The 14856-nt window shown below is 52.5% G+C and overlaps 1 protein-coding gene across 5 annotated transcripts in view; it reads right to left on the bottom strand.

The window, feature by feature from the left end:
- Positions 1-14856, bottom strand: part of NECTIN1 (nectin cell adhesion molecule 1) — a 100741-nt gene that overhangs the window by 33535 nt on the left and 52350 nt on the right. For 4 of the 5 annotated variants that reach the window (XR_011339095.1, XM_069876290.1, XM_069876291.1 and 1 more), the window contains exon 5: positions 14460-14611. Coding sequence is in view for 4 of the 5 variants with exons in the window: in XM_069876290.1 (XP_069732391.1) it covers positions 14460-14611 (152 nt within the window). In the remaining variant the exon portion in view is untranslated. Of the gene's footprint in view, positions 1-1995; positions 4675-14459; positions 14612-14856 lie in introns of those variants that run through there. The other variant, XM_069876292.1, reaches the window with a different exon arrangement.

The following is a 14856-nucleotide window of genomic DNA, read 5'->3' as shown; positions in this document are numbered from 1 at the left end:
ATGCAGAGAGGCCAATGCAGTGCCCACAGCAGATGCTGGGAACTGAGAGAGGATGGGGATGTGCTCCAGTAACTGGAGGAGCAGCCTGGCGGTCCCCACCCCATCCTCTGCTGTTGGCTGTGAAGCAGAGATGTCACAAAACAGCTTCCTTCTCGCAGCTGGAAGGTCCCACAGGGACCTTTTTTACACCTCCTTAGCACCTCTGATGAAAGGGAGGCTGGAGTTTTCACTTGAGGCAGCCTGAGGCTCGCTCAGAGAGGTGGCCCAGCCAGCCCAGCCTGCGAGGTCAAGTGTGCGGGTGTCTCAGTCACTCAAAAGCAGCAGCTTGACTCCAGCCTGCCGGAATCCGGCCCACTGCGAGACACTGAGGCACAAGGGGACAAATGACACCAACCCCTGAGAAAAGAACAGATGCCCCTCTGCCTTCCCTCGCAGGCCTGGCACCAGGAGGTCCTGCTGAGGTGTCCAGACCCTTCACTCCCCAGTATAACCCCCCAGGAGGCGAGATGCACGCGGACTTCAATCTGGCATCTCTACTGAGCTCACCCTCACATTCCAGTAGATACAGGTACCACCTTCGTGTTGCTGGTGGAAAACCTGATCTAATCACCTTCAAGGCCCCCATCAGAGCAATTTAACCCAGAGAAGGGAGTGATGCGATTACTGGATCAAAACAGCTCTCAGATGAAACATCAGTCTCTGATTTCCACCACCCCCCCCCCCGCCTTCCTTTTTCTTCTGCCTTGCTATGGATTAATGGCTAATCACTTGGCTAATTACCACCCCAAGAGTCTCTTGGCCAATTAGCTGACCTTGCAAGGAACAGCAAGAAGCAAATCACTGCTGCAGAGAGGTGGCGTTTCTCTGTGGCTGTGGGGATAATTGCACCAATGGAGCCATCCTGAAGGGTCCGAGGCTGAGAGGGATGGACTGCTGAACCTTGAACTTGCAGGGTCCCTCACGGCAATACTGTCTGGGGATCTTCCACTCTAGGCTTGCCCAGGTTCTGGATGGAAAACACTCATTTGACCCCCCCCTCTTCTGAACTACACTGATAAGCCAAGTGTCTGAGCTTTCTCCTAGGCTTGTGCTGGTGCAGTACTGGGGAGCAAAAAGTGTGACAGAGCAGAAAGGAAGTTATATATAGACTCTAGCATGGAAATAACATATTGCTCCACTATTTCCTTTTCTTTCTCTGAGCCCCACTGTTTTTTTAAGCCCCCATTCAGTAATTAGGTGCACAGTGTGTGAAATGGCACCCCTCACTGCAAGGTTAATAACTACCAAAGAGTATTTCTTAGGACCCTTCATTCCTATTTCTTAACTCAGAACAGTCCTACTGCCCTGTCCTGTCCCAGGCCCTTCTGCTCCGTTTGCAAGGCTTTGCACCTTTGCCTTTAGAACACAACTTGCCTGTGGGCTCAGACCACGCAGCACTGCAGAATCAGTGCAATCCGAATTTGCCAGATGGGAGCAGTGGCCCCTGCCTGTGACTGATGCAGGATATGAAAGGATTGCTGCTGTACCCTGCAGACTGTATAAAAGGTTATTTTCTTCCAAATCCATCTCTTCACAGTATGTTTCTGTGCTGGGGAAAATTTGCAGAGGAGGGTCTGTGCCACCAATGGAACATGGACCACCCAGAGTTTCGTGTTGAAGACATTGTCACAACCCTTTTTAGAGCCTAGATATGTCATTGAGATCTAAAGGATTATTCACTTGAGAGATGGACGTTGTTGGGAATTTTCTCTGCATCACAAACTGTGCAGATTACGTTAGAGCAAACCGTGGCCAAGGCACAGCACTCAGCAACGCTGCTCAGTCCTGATCCAGGCTACAGGATTCATACTTTGGGGAATTAAAGCCCTGTCTATGCTGTCACCCCAAGGCACTGGAGGGAAGCTGTTCCCTCTGCAGGTTTACATCCACCCCTAATAACCACCCCTACCAGAAATCAGAGATATGTTGGAGATATCATGTCCTTTACTGGGGGGCTCCTTGCTAACAGGGTGCTCCTGGTGGCAGTGGACGGAGATAGGAAGGTTTAGCCTTATTTTCTAAGGTTCAGCTGAGCGATCCCAAGGGAATCTCTGTCTGCTCTGCTTCAAGTGGACACAAAGCAGCCTTCCTGTGGCATGCGGCTGTTCTGCCAGAAGCCAGGAAGCCTGGAGGACTGGCAGGAACAGCAGAGAGATTACAGCGTGACAATTGGATTTCCCACTCCCCTACACCACAAAGGGACTAAGAGCAACCTGCAAACTGTGGATGGTTCAGGCTGAGCTGCATGTTGTGTGGACCAAGCCCCACACGCAAAGGGAAAAGTCCAGAGGCTGCCTGGATCACAGAGCTGACCTTGACTCCTCTGCGTGGGGCTGCTCTGCCACCCGCCCTTTTCTAGCAGGATAGCCGCTGGATGCTATGAAACAAAACCCAGCGGGTAAGGCAGGAGGAGAATTAGTTCTGCTATTTTTAGATGTGCATCATAATACAGCTCAGAAAACTGGGGATTTCTTTTCAAACAAAAGATTTATTTATTCATCAAATTAAAAAAAAAACAAAAAACCACACAAAACAATGACCCACAAGAAGAAGAATAAGCCCCAACCCAGTGAATCGAATTTGGATTTGGTCAGTGTTAGAAAGAGGGCCCTGAAGGCTGGAATCCCATTTATCCCTGGAGCAGAGATAGCAGCAATCCAAGCCTCCCCATGACAACACCGTGGCTCAAGGGAAGGCGGACGAGATCAATACCCCAGGCTCCTTCCCTCCCACCCTGTCTACCAAGCCTCTGCCTCAAAGAGGGATGTGATATTGAAAAAGTGGCAATCAATGCAGACTAAGTAATGCACCTAAAGGGTTGGGGTTGATCCTAGGAGGCTTAGAGAAGTGCCTCCATGCTCCAGCCCCCACCAAAAAAAAAGTGTAAACACATGACAATTAAGTTCTAGTGGTATAAGAAAACTTCAGGGCCTGATCCTGCACTCAAAGAGACAGGATGGTACCCTGGGAGGGGCTGCAGACCAGAGCTGAAGGCAGTGAGTTTGTGGGAGAAGCAAAGTGGTATCGGTTGGTCCCCTTCCCCGGGCAACGGCAGCGAGGTGAGTGTGCGAGATGCTGCGCACAACCCTGGTGCCACCAAACTGCTCTGTGGCTGGTAGAGCAACAACAGCAACGAGAATAGAAAGAGCCAGCATTTCTCGGAGCCATAGTAGGGGAAAAAATATCAGCAATAAATACTCCTTTTCTCTCTTTTAAAAGAACACTCAAACAAAGACAGAAAATGAAAAGCCAGGAAAAAACAAATTGCAGGAGGGAAATGGCAGCTCTGTTTCCCTGCCCTGCTATCAGCCAGTGCACCTGGGGTTTGTTCTAGGGCTTTTCTCCCTCCTTTCTCCTCATTTTCCTTTTATGGAGTCATGAAAAACTGGGAGTGGATCATCCCAAGTGTGCAGCAGGCGATGGAAATGCTACCCAGACCCACGGGAAAGAAAAATCAGTTCACCTGATTATGGCACCTACGGTTCCATCGCCATAAGCTTTCCTGGCCTCTGCCCTACAGACACAGCCCACTTGACCCCCTCCCAAGGTTAAAAATAAACAAAGAAGACAACATACAAACAAATTCCAGTGTTTCAGGGGTGCGAAAGTGGGAGGAGGAACCTCGGGGAGGGAAGTGGGGCCAAAGGGCACTCTGAGACATGAAGACACAAACAGAGTGTAATATACAGGCTGGGCAACAGTCGTTAAAGCAAATAGTAACACCTAAGCCACCGACCAATACAAACACCACAGAAGGGGACGAAAGTCGTCAAGAGAAATTAAAAAGCAAAACCAAAACCGAGAAAATAATTACCCGACCTCCCGCCTCCCGCACACCCCCAAAAATGATCTGTAAGCAAAGCCGCCCTCCCTTCCTGCTCGCCCCAGCCCGCAGGATGCGTCCAAAGTCTCTGCCGAGCGGGCTCGGGGCACGCGTGCGTGTGCGGGGTGGGGGGAGCGTGCGTGCAAGTGTGTGTGCGAGTGGCCGCGGCACGCTCGGCTCCGCTCGGCAGGGATGCAGGGGAGCGGGAGGGCATCACTCATGTGTACGCGGGGTGTGTGGGGGGGTGGGTGTGTAGCATGGGGTGCCGAACTACACGTACCACTCCTTTTTGGAAATAAAAGATCCGTCGTTCTGTGAGACCATGTTCTCCGCTATGTCGAGCTGCTCAGGGTCATACTGGAAGCCGAGTGTCCTTTCGTCGTAAGGTTCGGGGTGCGCCTCCCCTTCGTCTACCGTGAAGTAAGGCCGCTTAGCATCCTCCTCGTATTTGTTGGGGCCACCCAGCTTACGCTCACCTCCCGCATCCTCATCCTCGTCTTCGTAGGTGCTGCCACCCAACGGGCCCGGCTTCTTCTCATCATCCGAGTCGTCGGGGTACTGGAGGTTTTGGGCCATGGGGGGGTGATGCTGTGGGATGCCAGCCTTGCTGTAGCCATTGCCGTACACGTGCTTCTTTGTGCTGTAGTCACCCTTGAAGGTGTGACGCCGGCGCCGGAGTACCACAAAGAGCACCACGGCCACCACCAGGACCAGCGAGACTCCTCCCACTATGCCCCCAATCACCGGTGTGGGGATGTTCGGCTGCACCATGGATTTGCGATCATCGATTGGAGACGGGGTGTAGGGAAATTCTGGGTAGGAAAAGACAGATGGAAGGGGGAACAGTGTCAAACCATGCGGAAACGCGCCCTCCCTCCATGCTTTCATTGCCAGTTTTGGGGGGTGGGAGGGTGGGAAGATGAGGGTAAGGAACAGGGAAGGGAAAAACGAGGGAAAAGGGAAAAGGGTGCGTCCTCACGGGGGTTCAGCGCACAGGAGCTCTGCCTCAGCAAGGGGAACGCAACGTGCCGTGCCAAGCTCACCAAGCCTCATGCAAGAGCCCAGCAGGCTAGAAGCAGTGTTTCCCTCCCCACCTTACTTGGTTTCTCCAGAAGAGCTCAGATCCCACAAGCCCAGTGCCAGACACTTGAGTCCAGACACTTTAGATTTTACCAGGTGACATTTCAGGTCCAGTTTCGCAGAGCACACCGACAGCCCTGAGGTGCCAGGGAGCGAAACCCAAACCCCATCCAATGGCGGGCACCAAACTGCCACGGCTGCTCCCATGGACGCCACGCTGGACCTGTGAGCTTTGCAATCCCCCCCTCCAAATCCCAGCCCAGCATGAACCCAACCACTTTGGAGCGGGCCAGAAGGCAGCAGCACCTCGTGACCATCCCTTCCAACCCACCCCACACGTGAGCTCAGGGTCAGAGCTGGCTCCTGGACCTGCTTCTGTAAGACAGGGACACGCACACCTCCCACTGCTCTTTGTCTTCTGCTACCACCCTGGCCAGCGTTGCACCACTACTCATGCTAATCTTGTTCCTAGCCTGACCTATTTAAAAAAATAAATAACTCAAAGGAGAAAAAGAAAGGAGATGAGAAAGAAGCTCTCTCCTCTTTCATGCAGTTCAACACCTACACTTCAGCACAGATAAAGTTTGATCCAGGACTTCAATCAACCTTCCGAACGTTCCCTGGGCACAGTTAGAGCCCGTGGCCAAACTCGGCTTTCACAAACCACCTGTTGAGTGTCTGTGTCCATGAGGCATTAAGCACCACACGGCTTTCTCAGTCCCTCACCTGCCTCTGAATTTAGGCAGCAGGCGTCCAGTTAACGCTCCCCGGCAGCCCTGCTCTTACACACCATGTTCAGGCCTCTCACACTGCTTTATCCACCCCTAAAGCCTGTCTGCCAGCCCCGCTCATAGCCACAAGCTGTTACTGCTGCCCTAGATCCTCCTGGCCCTCATTTTTTTAACCCTGGCAGCCAAGGAGAGGTGCAGACCTCTAGCAGCCTCAGCACAGCCTCCCAGAAGAGCAGCCAGGATGGGGCGAGCAAATTCCAGAGGAATAAGAGGCAGCATCTGATTCCTGTCCTCTCTTCATGTGCCTGCGGGACTGCCTGCTGCTAGCAGCCACGGTCCTGCGTCAGGGCAGGCAGGCAGGCCTGAAAAAGCAGAGGCTGAGCAGGGGTGGGTTTCCCCACAGCCCAGCTTAGCCCAGCTGCTAAGGAAGAGGGGAGGAAAAAAGCTACCCCCTGGCAGAGGCAATTCCTGAAACAGCTGCAGATTTTGGACAAGGCTACAGAATTCAACCAGCTGCTGGCCTGACCCTCATGGCATAAACGATTCACTTATGCCCAAGAGCTGTTTCATGCCTGCCTCTCCTGAGAAACCATCCCAACAACAGCATCTTGGTTTCTGCAGCGCTGCCTTGCCTTGAGCAAAGCCTCACAAGCTGAAACCACACACGAGCAGCCCAGTGGGCAGCAGGGGCTGGGGGCAGGCAGGGGCTCCTGCTGCAACCAGAATGAGGAGCAAGAGGCTGTGCAGGCAACAGCTAGCATCTCTTTCCAACAACACCCTTCAGAGCAAGGTCATGTATTTCGGCACAGCGAGCTGGGTGTGAGTTCTGGAAAGCCAAAACCACATTTCATCAAGAGGAGGCCTGTCACAGACAGCTGGTTAATGCAGAACCTCTCTGCGGAGACAGTACGAAATGTCATGTCCATCCCTCCATCCCTCGGTAATCTTGGCTGCTGAGGGCTCAGCTTGCAGGGACACCTCCCACTGGATCAGGGGCTCCAAGCCCCATCCAACCTGGCCTTGAACCCCTCCAGGGATGGGGCAGCCACCCCTGCTCTGGGCAGCCTGGGCCAGTGCCTCCCCATCCTCACAGCAAAACATTTCTGCCTAAGATCTCACGTCAATCTCCCCTCTTCCAGCTGAAAATCGTTCTCCCTCATCCTATCCCTGCACTCCCTGATCAAGAGCCCCTCCCCAGCTTTCCTGTAAAAAACTGCAAGGGGAAGACTGCGCGATTTCAAAAAGAGCTTGGCCCACTTTTCTATTAAAAGCCTCATTAACAGCCCAGGTTGGTGCATGAAGTGAAAGGGGGGATGTTTTTATACCTTTCTCATATCTTTTTTTCCTGCCCTTTGTGATGCCCACCCCTGCGATAGCACCCACCTACGTGCCACCCCCCTGCCACTGCCAGCGCCGTGGACACAAAAACTAACGCTGCTGTGTTGGATTTCACACGTTGCTCAAGGAAGGGACTATTTTCTGCTCAGATCCCATCCCCGTCCTCCTCACAGTGGCCCAGTTCCTATGCCAGAGAAAACAAAACTGAATTGTGGAAAGAGCGGGAGGAGAAAAAATGGGAGAGAGGGAGAAGAAAGATGGGAAAAGGAGGAGAAAGACTTAAAGGGAGGGGAAAGAAAGAAGGGAAAAGAGGGGGAAGAAAGATGGAGAAGAAAGGGAGAAGACACATGGGAAAGAAAGGGAAGAGAGATGGGAAGGGAAGGAGAGAAAGAAAGGAAGAGGGAGAAGAAAGATGGGAAGATCACAAGCCAGCAGCCAAAATCATCCCTTCCTTACCCACATACTCTCCTCCCTCCTTGTCCACCCACCACACACCCTGGAGCCTGGAAAAGTGAGTGGCTCTGGGGATGCTACAAGGGAAGGTGGCTAAGCCCCGGGTGGGAGGAAACATGGAAAAGGAGGGGTGAGTGACCCAAGTAGAAGGGGGACAGGCTGCTTGGCAGCAGGGGAGGGGACAGGCCCGACACTGCCACTGGATGGCGGCACAGACCACTGCCAGGTCCAGAGTGTGGAGGGGGGCACTGCCAGTGCCCCTCACCGTGGCCTCTGGGCTGGGGTCTCCAGCCTGGGCTTCTGCCCTGCCTGGTGTGCCTCTGCCTTTCCCCTTCACAAGCAAGAAGGTGGAGAGCAAGGAGCAGCGTGGGTTCCCTTTGCTTTTGGCTTTCTCCAGCCCTACCCCAGAGCCAGACCCTGGCACGGATCCTGGCACGCCTGCAGCCACAGTGCCCCTGTGTTCAGGTTAATTAATGACTCCGGACAGGTCCAGCTCTCGGCGGGTGTCGCTCCACACACATCCGCTGCTGTCAGCCCCACAAAGCAGGATTTACCCCTCTGCCCACGGGGTTTTGTGTCTGGGGTGCAAAAGAGAGAAGTGCAGACTGGGGAGAGAGGGCAAAGTGTGGGAAAAGGATCCCCTTTTTGTGTTCGAGAGGTGCGTGAAATTTCTGGAAACTAGTATGATGCCTGAGCGTGCTGGGGGCCCCATGTGAAAAATCCATTAGGAAGAGTCTGGAGAGAATTAAAGCTGCTGTGAAAAGCGGACTGGAGAAACTGGAGACAGCAGGGCAGACGGAGGGGGGACAAGCTAGGCTTTAGTGCCAGCATAAAAAGCATCCCTGCCTCCTGCTACCCCCTCCCACCCCCGTGAGCCCTCATAAAAACAGGAGTGCTGGATGAATAGGAATTAGAGCAGCAATACTATCTGCCCGCTGCCCGGTTCTGCCAGCTGTTGCATTCAGCCCAGCTGCCTGTCCCCGTGCCAGGAGCTGGACCTCTGGGGTGGCAGCTGGGAGGTCACCCTGGGCTTCACTCTGGCACCTGGCCGAGCGCACCGTTTCTCTTTGATCCCTCTGAGCATCACGCTGCCTTCTCCCTGCAGCACCCAGCGGTGCCACTGCCAAGAAAACACAGCCCTTCCCCATCACATGGGTGACTTCAAAAATACACGTTTTAAATCCCACATCTTTCTTTTAATGACTGGTTTCCAATAAAAATCAGACATATGCAAATCATCCTGCCTCCCCATCAGTCCCTTATCTGATGCTTTTTTGAACCTGCTGGCTAATTTCAGTGCTACCTGTCAGAAGACGGTGACCTCAAACTATGCCTACCATAAAGCTCTTGGAAAGACCTGGAATGGGATCCCTGGCAGAGGTGGGAGCGAAACCTCATTAGACATAAGAGAAACCACCGGGACAAGAGGCTGCTCCCAAGGGCAAGGAAGAGCCCAGATCAGAGAAAGTACACTTTTAGACACGAAGCAGTTCTTCTATGATATGCAGATCCACGGGAAACCAGCTTTCAAAAGCCCTTCTGCTCATCACACTGCTTAGATATTTTAAAGATAGACCTTCCTACAGATACATTTTTTCTTGAAGTCACATCTCCATCCTTTTCCCTTCAATCACAAGGGCCAAGGCAAAACCCAGCACCAGCCGAGATTCTCACGATAGCCACAGGCATTGAAGAAAATGTCAAACTCCTTCAGGAATGACCTGCCGGACACGTGTCAGCTCAAGCTGCTCCTTGCATGAAGCTCCTCCAGACAAATGCTCTGGATTTCCTTCTGCCTTGCAACATCAAACACCCACTGCAATGGGAAGCAGGGGGATCTTGGGCTGGCTTTAGCCAGGGTGAGCAGGAGCTCCCTCCAGGGAAGAGCAGAAACCTGAATTCCAATGGGTTCCTGGAATTTCCCAGTTCCCATATGGCCTCAGCAAACACAGTGGTGACCGTGCGGCTTTTTTGAAGTGACAGATTGCTGATGGCAAGCTTTCCATGCCAAATTATCCCAGGACTTTGACGCACTGTGCTACAGATGTGTACATAAGTGAAGATAGGGAGATAGCTCTGGATCTGCCTCAGCCCGGACAGGACTGCACTTTGAGAAGCCCGGAGCACTGCTGTCCTTTCTCCTTCATTACAGCCCTTGCATCCATGCATTCCCATCTTCAGCTTCAAGCCATCCTGCCTTTCCTCTCCCTACCTAGGATTTCTGCTCTCCTCGTGCAGAGCAGGGCTGGATGGAGAGGAAGCGGTGAGGCTGGAAAAAAAACCAATGGCAACTAATCCAGAAGTTCAGCAGCTGCCACTGGCACTTCAGAGTGTGACGGCTTTTAGGCCAGATGCCAAACGTTTCTTAGGTTTTAATCTCTCTGTCAGGTCACCTATCGCTTGTCAATCAAGCACTACTCCCACAGGGGCTGTTGGCACAGATGCCACCAGACAGGATGCAGGAGACACTGCTCCCCACCATCCGGAAGATTGGCAATCACACAGACCCCCTAGGATTGCTCCTCTTAACCCCCTGGTCCTCCACCCTAAAGCAGCTGCAAGCGCTCACCGGTGCAGCATGGCACAGCCTAGAATGAATCCTAGAATGGTTCGGGTTGGAAGGGACGTTAAAGCGCATCCAGTTCCACTTCCTGCCATGGGCAGGAACACCTCCCACCTCCCACTGGATCAGGGGCTCCAAGCCCCATCCAACCTGGCCTTGAACACCACCAGGAATGGGGCAGCCACCTCTTCTCTGGGTAACCTGGACCAGGGCCTCCCCACCCTCATAGAAAAACATTTCTTCCTAAGATCTCATCTCAATCTCCCATTTTTGGGCTGTAAACCATTCCCCTCTCGTCCTCTCCCTGCACTCCCTGATCACAAGCCCCTCTCCAGCTTTCCTGGAGCCCCTTTCAGTACTGGAAGCTGCTCTAAGGTCTCGGCAGAGTCTTCTCTTCTCCAGGCTGAACAACCCCAACTCTCTCAGCTTGTCCTTGTACAGGAGGTGCTCCAGGCCTTGGATCATCTTCATGGGCTCCTCTGGACTCGATCCTACAGTTCCATGTCCTTCCTGTGCTGAGGACTCCAGAACTGAATGCAGGTGAGGTCTCACGAGAGCAGAAGAGCAGAATCCCCTCCCTTGCCCTGCTGGTCCCACTGCTCTGGATTCAGTCTAAGACACCGTTGGTTTTCTGGGCTGCGAGTGCACATCGTTGGCTTATGTCCAACTTTTCATCCATCAGTACCCCCAAGTCCTTCTTCTCAGGGCTGCTCTCAATGACATCATCCCACAGTCTGTATTGAAACCAAGAATTGCCCTGCCCCGGGTGTAGGACCTTGCATTTGACCTTGTTGAAGCTCACGAGGTTCACGTGGGCCCACAGGTGTGTATGTACATGACGAGCTCTCCATGCAGGACCCCCACACCTGTGTGCGAGCGCACAGGGACATGCATGCAGTCTATAACCTCAACCTTTTATTATGTCACCCAACCGCCTGTAATAAATAGTTACATGTCACACTACATGGCTTGGTTGCGACTGACAAAGGTCCTGCAAGGCAGGAGAAGCTATTACAGGAACAGATTGCTGGAATAAAATATTAAATTTCCACTTATCAATCTCTTTAATGTGCTATAACTCTAATAGAAGCATTCAGCCTTCTCCCTCTGAACAAATTGCCCTTCCCACGATGGGGCTGAACCAGCGCTGTGCTCCTCCTCTCCGAGGCTGGGAGGAAGGATGCTGGGTGGCAGGAAGGGGGGATATCTGCACCGGGGGAGACAGGAGGGGGAAAAAGCCACTGCAGGATTTTCTCTGCATCAGCCTTCCGTTTTTTTTCTCCCAAGGCTGACTGCTCACTAGATTGAACTCCATTTATTGCATGCAGGTCTTGAAAGAGGTTTCGTGGTCCACTGACAATCCCTAAATTGCCTGCAAGACCCAAACAAATGTACCTGTAATAGCTGAGCAAGGACGGCTGAGTCCTTCCTAGCACTGGCCTAATCGGTCCTTAGGGAGAGGTGGATAAACATATTCAGATCCAATGAATTATTAAAAGCAAGTTTTTTATGCCGTGGAGGGCTGGCCGGGTTAGCTGGAGTGCTGCTGGTGTGCCCTTCCTTTTCATCTAACCTCAGCCCCACAATTCCGAGTTTTGGGAATAAATTTAGATTACAAACAGGCAGACATCAACCCAAAGTCATTCCCCAGAAATCCTGCCAGTCCCTGGTTCCCTTGCCAGTGCTGTGCTGGTCAAGCGCGAGAACAATGCTCTACCAGTCCCCCAAAAGCCACCAAGAAGGGTGACATTTACCAAAGCCTGGAAAAGGAACCCCAGACTCTCAACCCTAGAGGGGCCCATGCAGCCCTAGAGGAGTTGTTACAGCCCGCCCAGGTTGTGATGCTATTGTGGCGCTGAGATAGATAAAACACACGCAGGTGGCAGCAGGAAATATGGAGAGGGCTGTATCTGGTGTTTGGGAATTTGTATCCTGACACCATCAGAGACACGGGGAGGCTGGATAGACAGAACAGCAGCAAGGACTGGACATACAGGCATACAGGCTGTGGAGAAACGGAACAGACGTGGTGAAGGAAGCCTGTTCCTCTCTGCGTCTACCGCAATACCTGTCCTACCTCCTTCTCTGCAACAGGGGACTGAGCTTGGAGGCTTTTTGCTTTTTCGATCATAGAATGGTTTGGGTTGGAAGAGACCTCAAAGCCCATCCAGTCCCACCCCTGCCATGGGCAGGGACACCTCCCACTGGAGGTCCCACACTGCTCCAAGCCCCATCCAACCTGGTCTTGAACCCCTCCAGGGATGGGGCAGCCACCACTGCTCTGGGCAGCCTGAGAACATGACCTAACATGCTAGTTACTGCGTGGGATGGTTTTCTATCACCAACGGGAAGCGAGTCTGCTCAGTTTGTCCCAGGAACACGGTGCCTTTGGTGGCAATTCCCACGAAATGGCCAGCGGCTGGATGGATTTTGGCCGTGACTTTCCCCCAGCTTTGAGCGGTCGGGCAGGACTGGGCAGGGTGGATGCTGAGCCACATCTGCCCTACACAAAGAGCTTTGTTTTTCTGGTGCCTTTCACTGCCAATTGAAAAATCCCCTAGAGAAAAGCATATATCAGGAAGAACTCAGCAGGCAAGGATCCAGGACGGGAGGTGTGAATTAAAGGCCTGCTACAGTGATAATGATCATAAATAAATACTTAGTAATTAGCATCTAATTAGCACATCCCATCCATTGACCTCCAAGCATTTGGATAGAGGAAGATTAGCCTCATTTTCCAGCGTTACAGAAGAGGGGAACTGAGGTGCTGAGGGTGCCAAACACAGTGTTGCTCCTGATTTCTGGAGGTCAGCAGCCTGGGCCAGGTCTCTACGCTTGCTCAGCACTTACGGCTGCAGAGAGTGGGTGGAAGGGGCTGGTGCTGAACCCCTCTGAGAAGCCTGTTTCGTCACTCCCAGGTTAGACAGCTCTTCCAAGGCTGGGATGGCTCAGAGAGGTGGCCAGCGATTAGAGCAGCACAGGCACTCTAATTTGCCTCGGCTGGCCAGCCAACAGCCTCCCACAAGGAGCTCCCAGTGCGTCCCATTGCTCATCCAGCTCAGGGTCCCCTGTGCTGCCTGTGGCAACTACAGGATGCAAGCAGCCGGCCGCTCTCCAGTTCACCCAGTTGCAGTCACAGCCCCAGCTCTGCAGGTTTGACACCCCATGGTCACCCCACTGTGAGCCCAGCTGGAAAAGTGGTTGTGTGCCACGGTTTGTGCTGCCTGCCCACAGGAAAATACTCTCAAGCTGGGGTGTAGGGCAAGCACCCAAAGGAGAACAGCGATGAGCCCCTGTAGGTCTGTTGGCCAGCTTTGGGGCCAGAGGGGAGCCTTGGCGAGTCCCCCCAGGCCGCCAGGCACATCTCCCAGGCAGGCAGAGCTGCTTCGTTGGATGGTCACTCGCTCCTCTTCTCCTGAGAACCTGGAGCTCATTGCAATGTGGCAAGTCACTACTGCAAGAGGTGCTTCCATCTCTCTCGTGAGACCCACAACTGCTGGTCATTGCCTGTCATTAACCCACTGATAAAACAAATCGCTCCCTAGCATGCTTGGGCAAGTCCAGAACCTGGCAGTGCTGGCTGAAAAATACCTGCTAACATAGTCAGGAATGGGGTAGGCTTCCTTCCCTGCTCTCAAAGCACCAACAGCCAATTTTACCCTCTGGTGATGCCTTGCCTCACTTTGTGAAATCAGGCTACTGCCGTATGTTATTTCTTCCTTTCACACTACTGACACTACTTAAGCATATCCACATGTTTTATCCTCACTCCTATACCGATTTGTAAGTCGCCGCATTCCTTTTGTACCATATGACATCACATAGCATCATTTCCCATTGTCTGCATCCTGTGATTTTATTCCTTTCTGGAGTCCAGACAAAACTATTCGAGTGCTCATAACCTCTTAGGAATCTGTGGCAGCCTGGCGAGCGAGTGCACAGACCAGCATTGGTAGGAGCGCAAATGAAAAATCATGAGAACTGCCTACATCAGAGACACCAAATATCATCCTGAACAACGGACTCATCCATCTCATGCTCTCCTGCCTCAGTGGCAGCTCATATCCTCATCTTACTCTTTCTTCGACCTCCTAACAGATATCTCCCTGACATATCTTCGCTTTTAATATGTGCAACAATCTCTCTGAATCCAAAGCAGGAGACAAGGGGAAACAAATGTATCTTGGTGTAAAAAAAGGAAAAGACAACAAGAGGAAAGGAGAAAAAAATCCCAGCCAAACCAATGCAAAACAGTGCAAAGCAAAGAACTTCACTGCTTCCTTTGCATCATGAAACTCCCCACTCCTAGAAGGAGACACCAGCGATTAAGACAGACATTACGGAGATGTAACCGACTGGTAGCTATCAACTGCTCACACTCTCCCCACCTCCTCCTCCTCTTCTGTCTTTGAAAGCGTAAGTGTTTTCCTACCTGTGACATTGACTTCCACCAGGCCCGACCGTGTGCCGATGGCATTAGAGGCCTCACAGATGTAGGTGCCAGCCACGCTGTAGGAGACAGGCCCTTTAAAGTAGATGGTGTTGTTCTGGATTTCCACGCTTCCAGGCAGAGTCCCGTTTGGCCTAGGGGAAACAAAGATCATGGTTGAGACCAGAGATGATACATTTTTCCTACTACCCAACCTAAACCCCCGTGTCACAGCTTGAGGCCATTTCCTCTCATCCTGTAACTTGTTACTTGGGAGAAGAATCCTCAAGCAGGTACAAGCTTAGGGTAAGGTGGCCAGGTCACTCTTTTGTTCTGGGTGCCTCATCTCCAGCGGGTTCATCTTCGGAACCTTCCTCCACCCCTGACTTTCTATTTGACG

This window comes from Phaenicophaeus curvirostris, chromosome 25 (assembly GCF_032191515.1).
Source record: "Phaenicophaeus curvirostris isolate KB17595 chromosome 25, BPBGC_Pcur_1.0, whole genome shotgun sequence".
Lineage (NCBI taxonomy): Eukaryota > Metazoa > Chordata > Aves > Cuculiformes > Cuculidae > Phaenicophaeus > Phaenicophaeus curvirostris.
The sequence above is the reverse complement of the archived record's forward strand: the minus strand, read 5'-3'. Positions and strand labels throughout refer to the sequence as shown.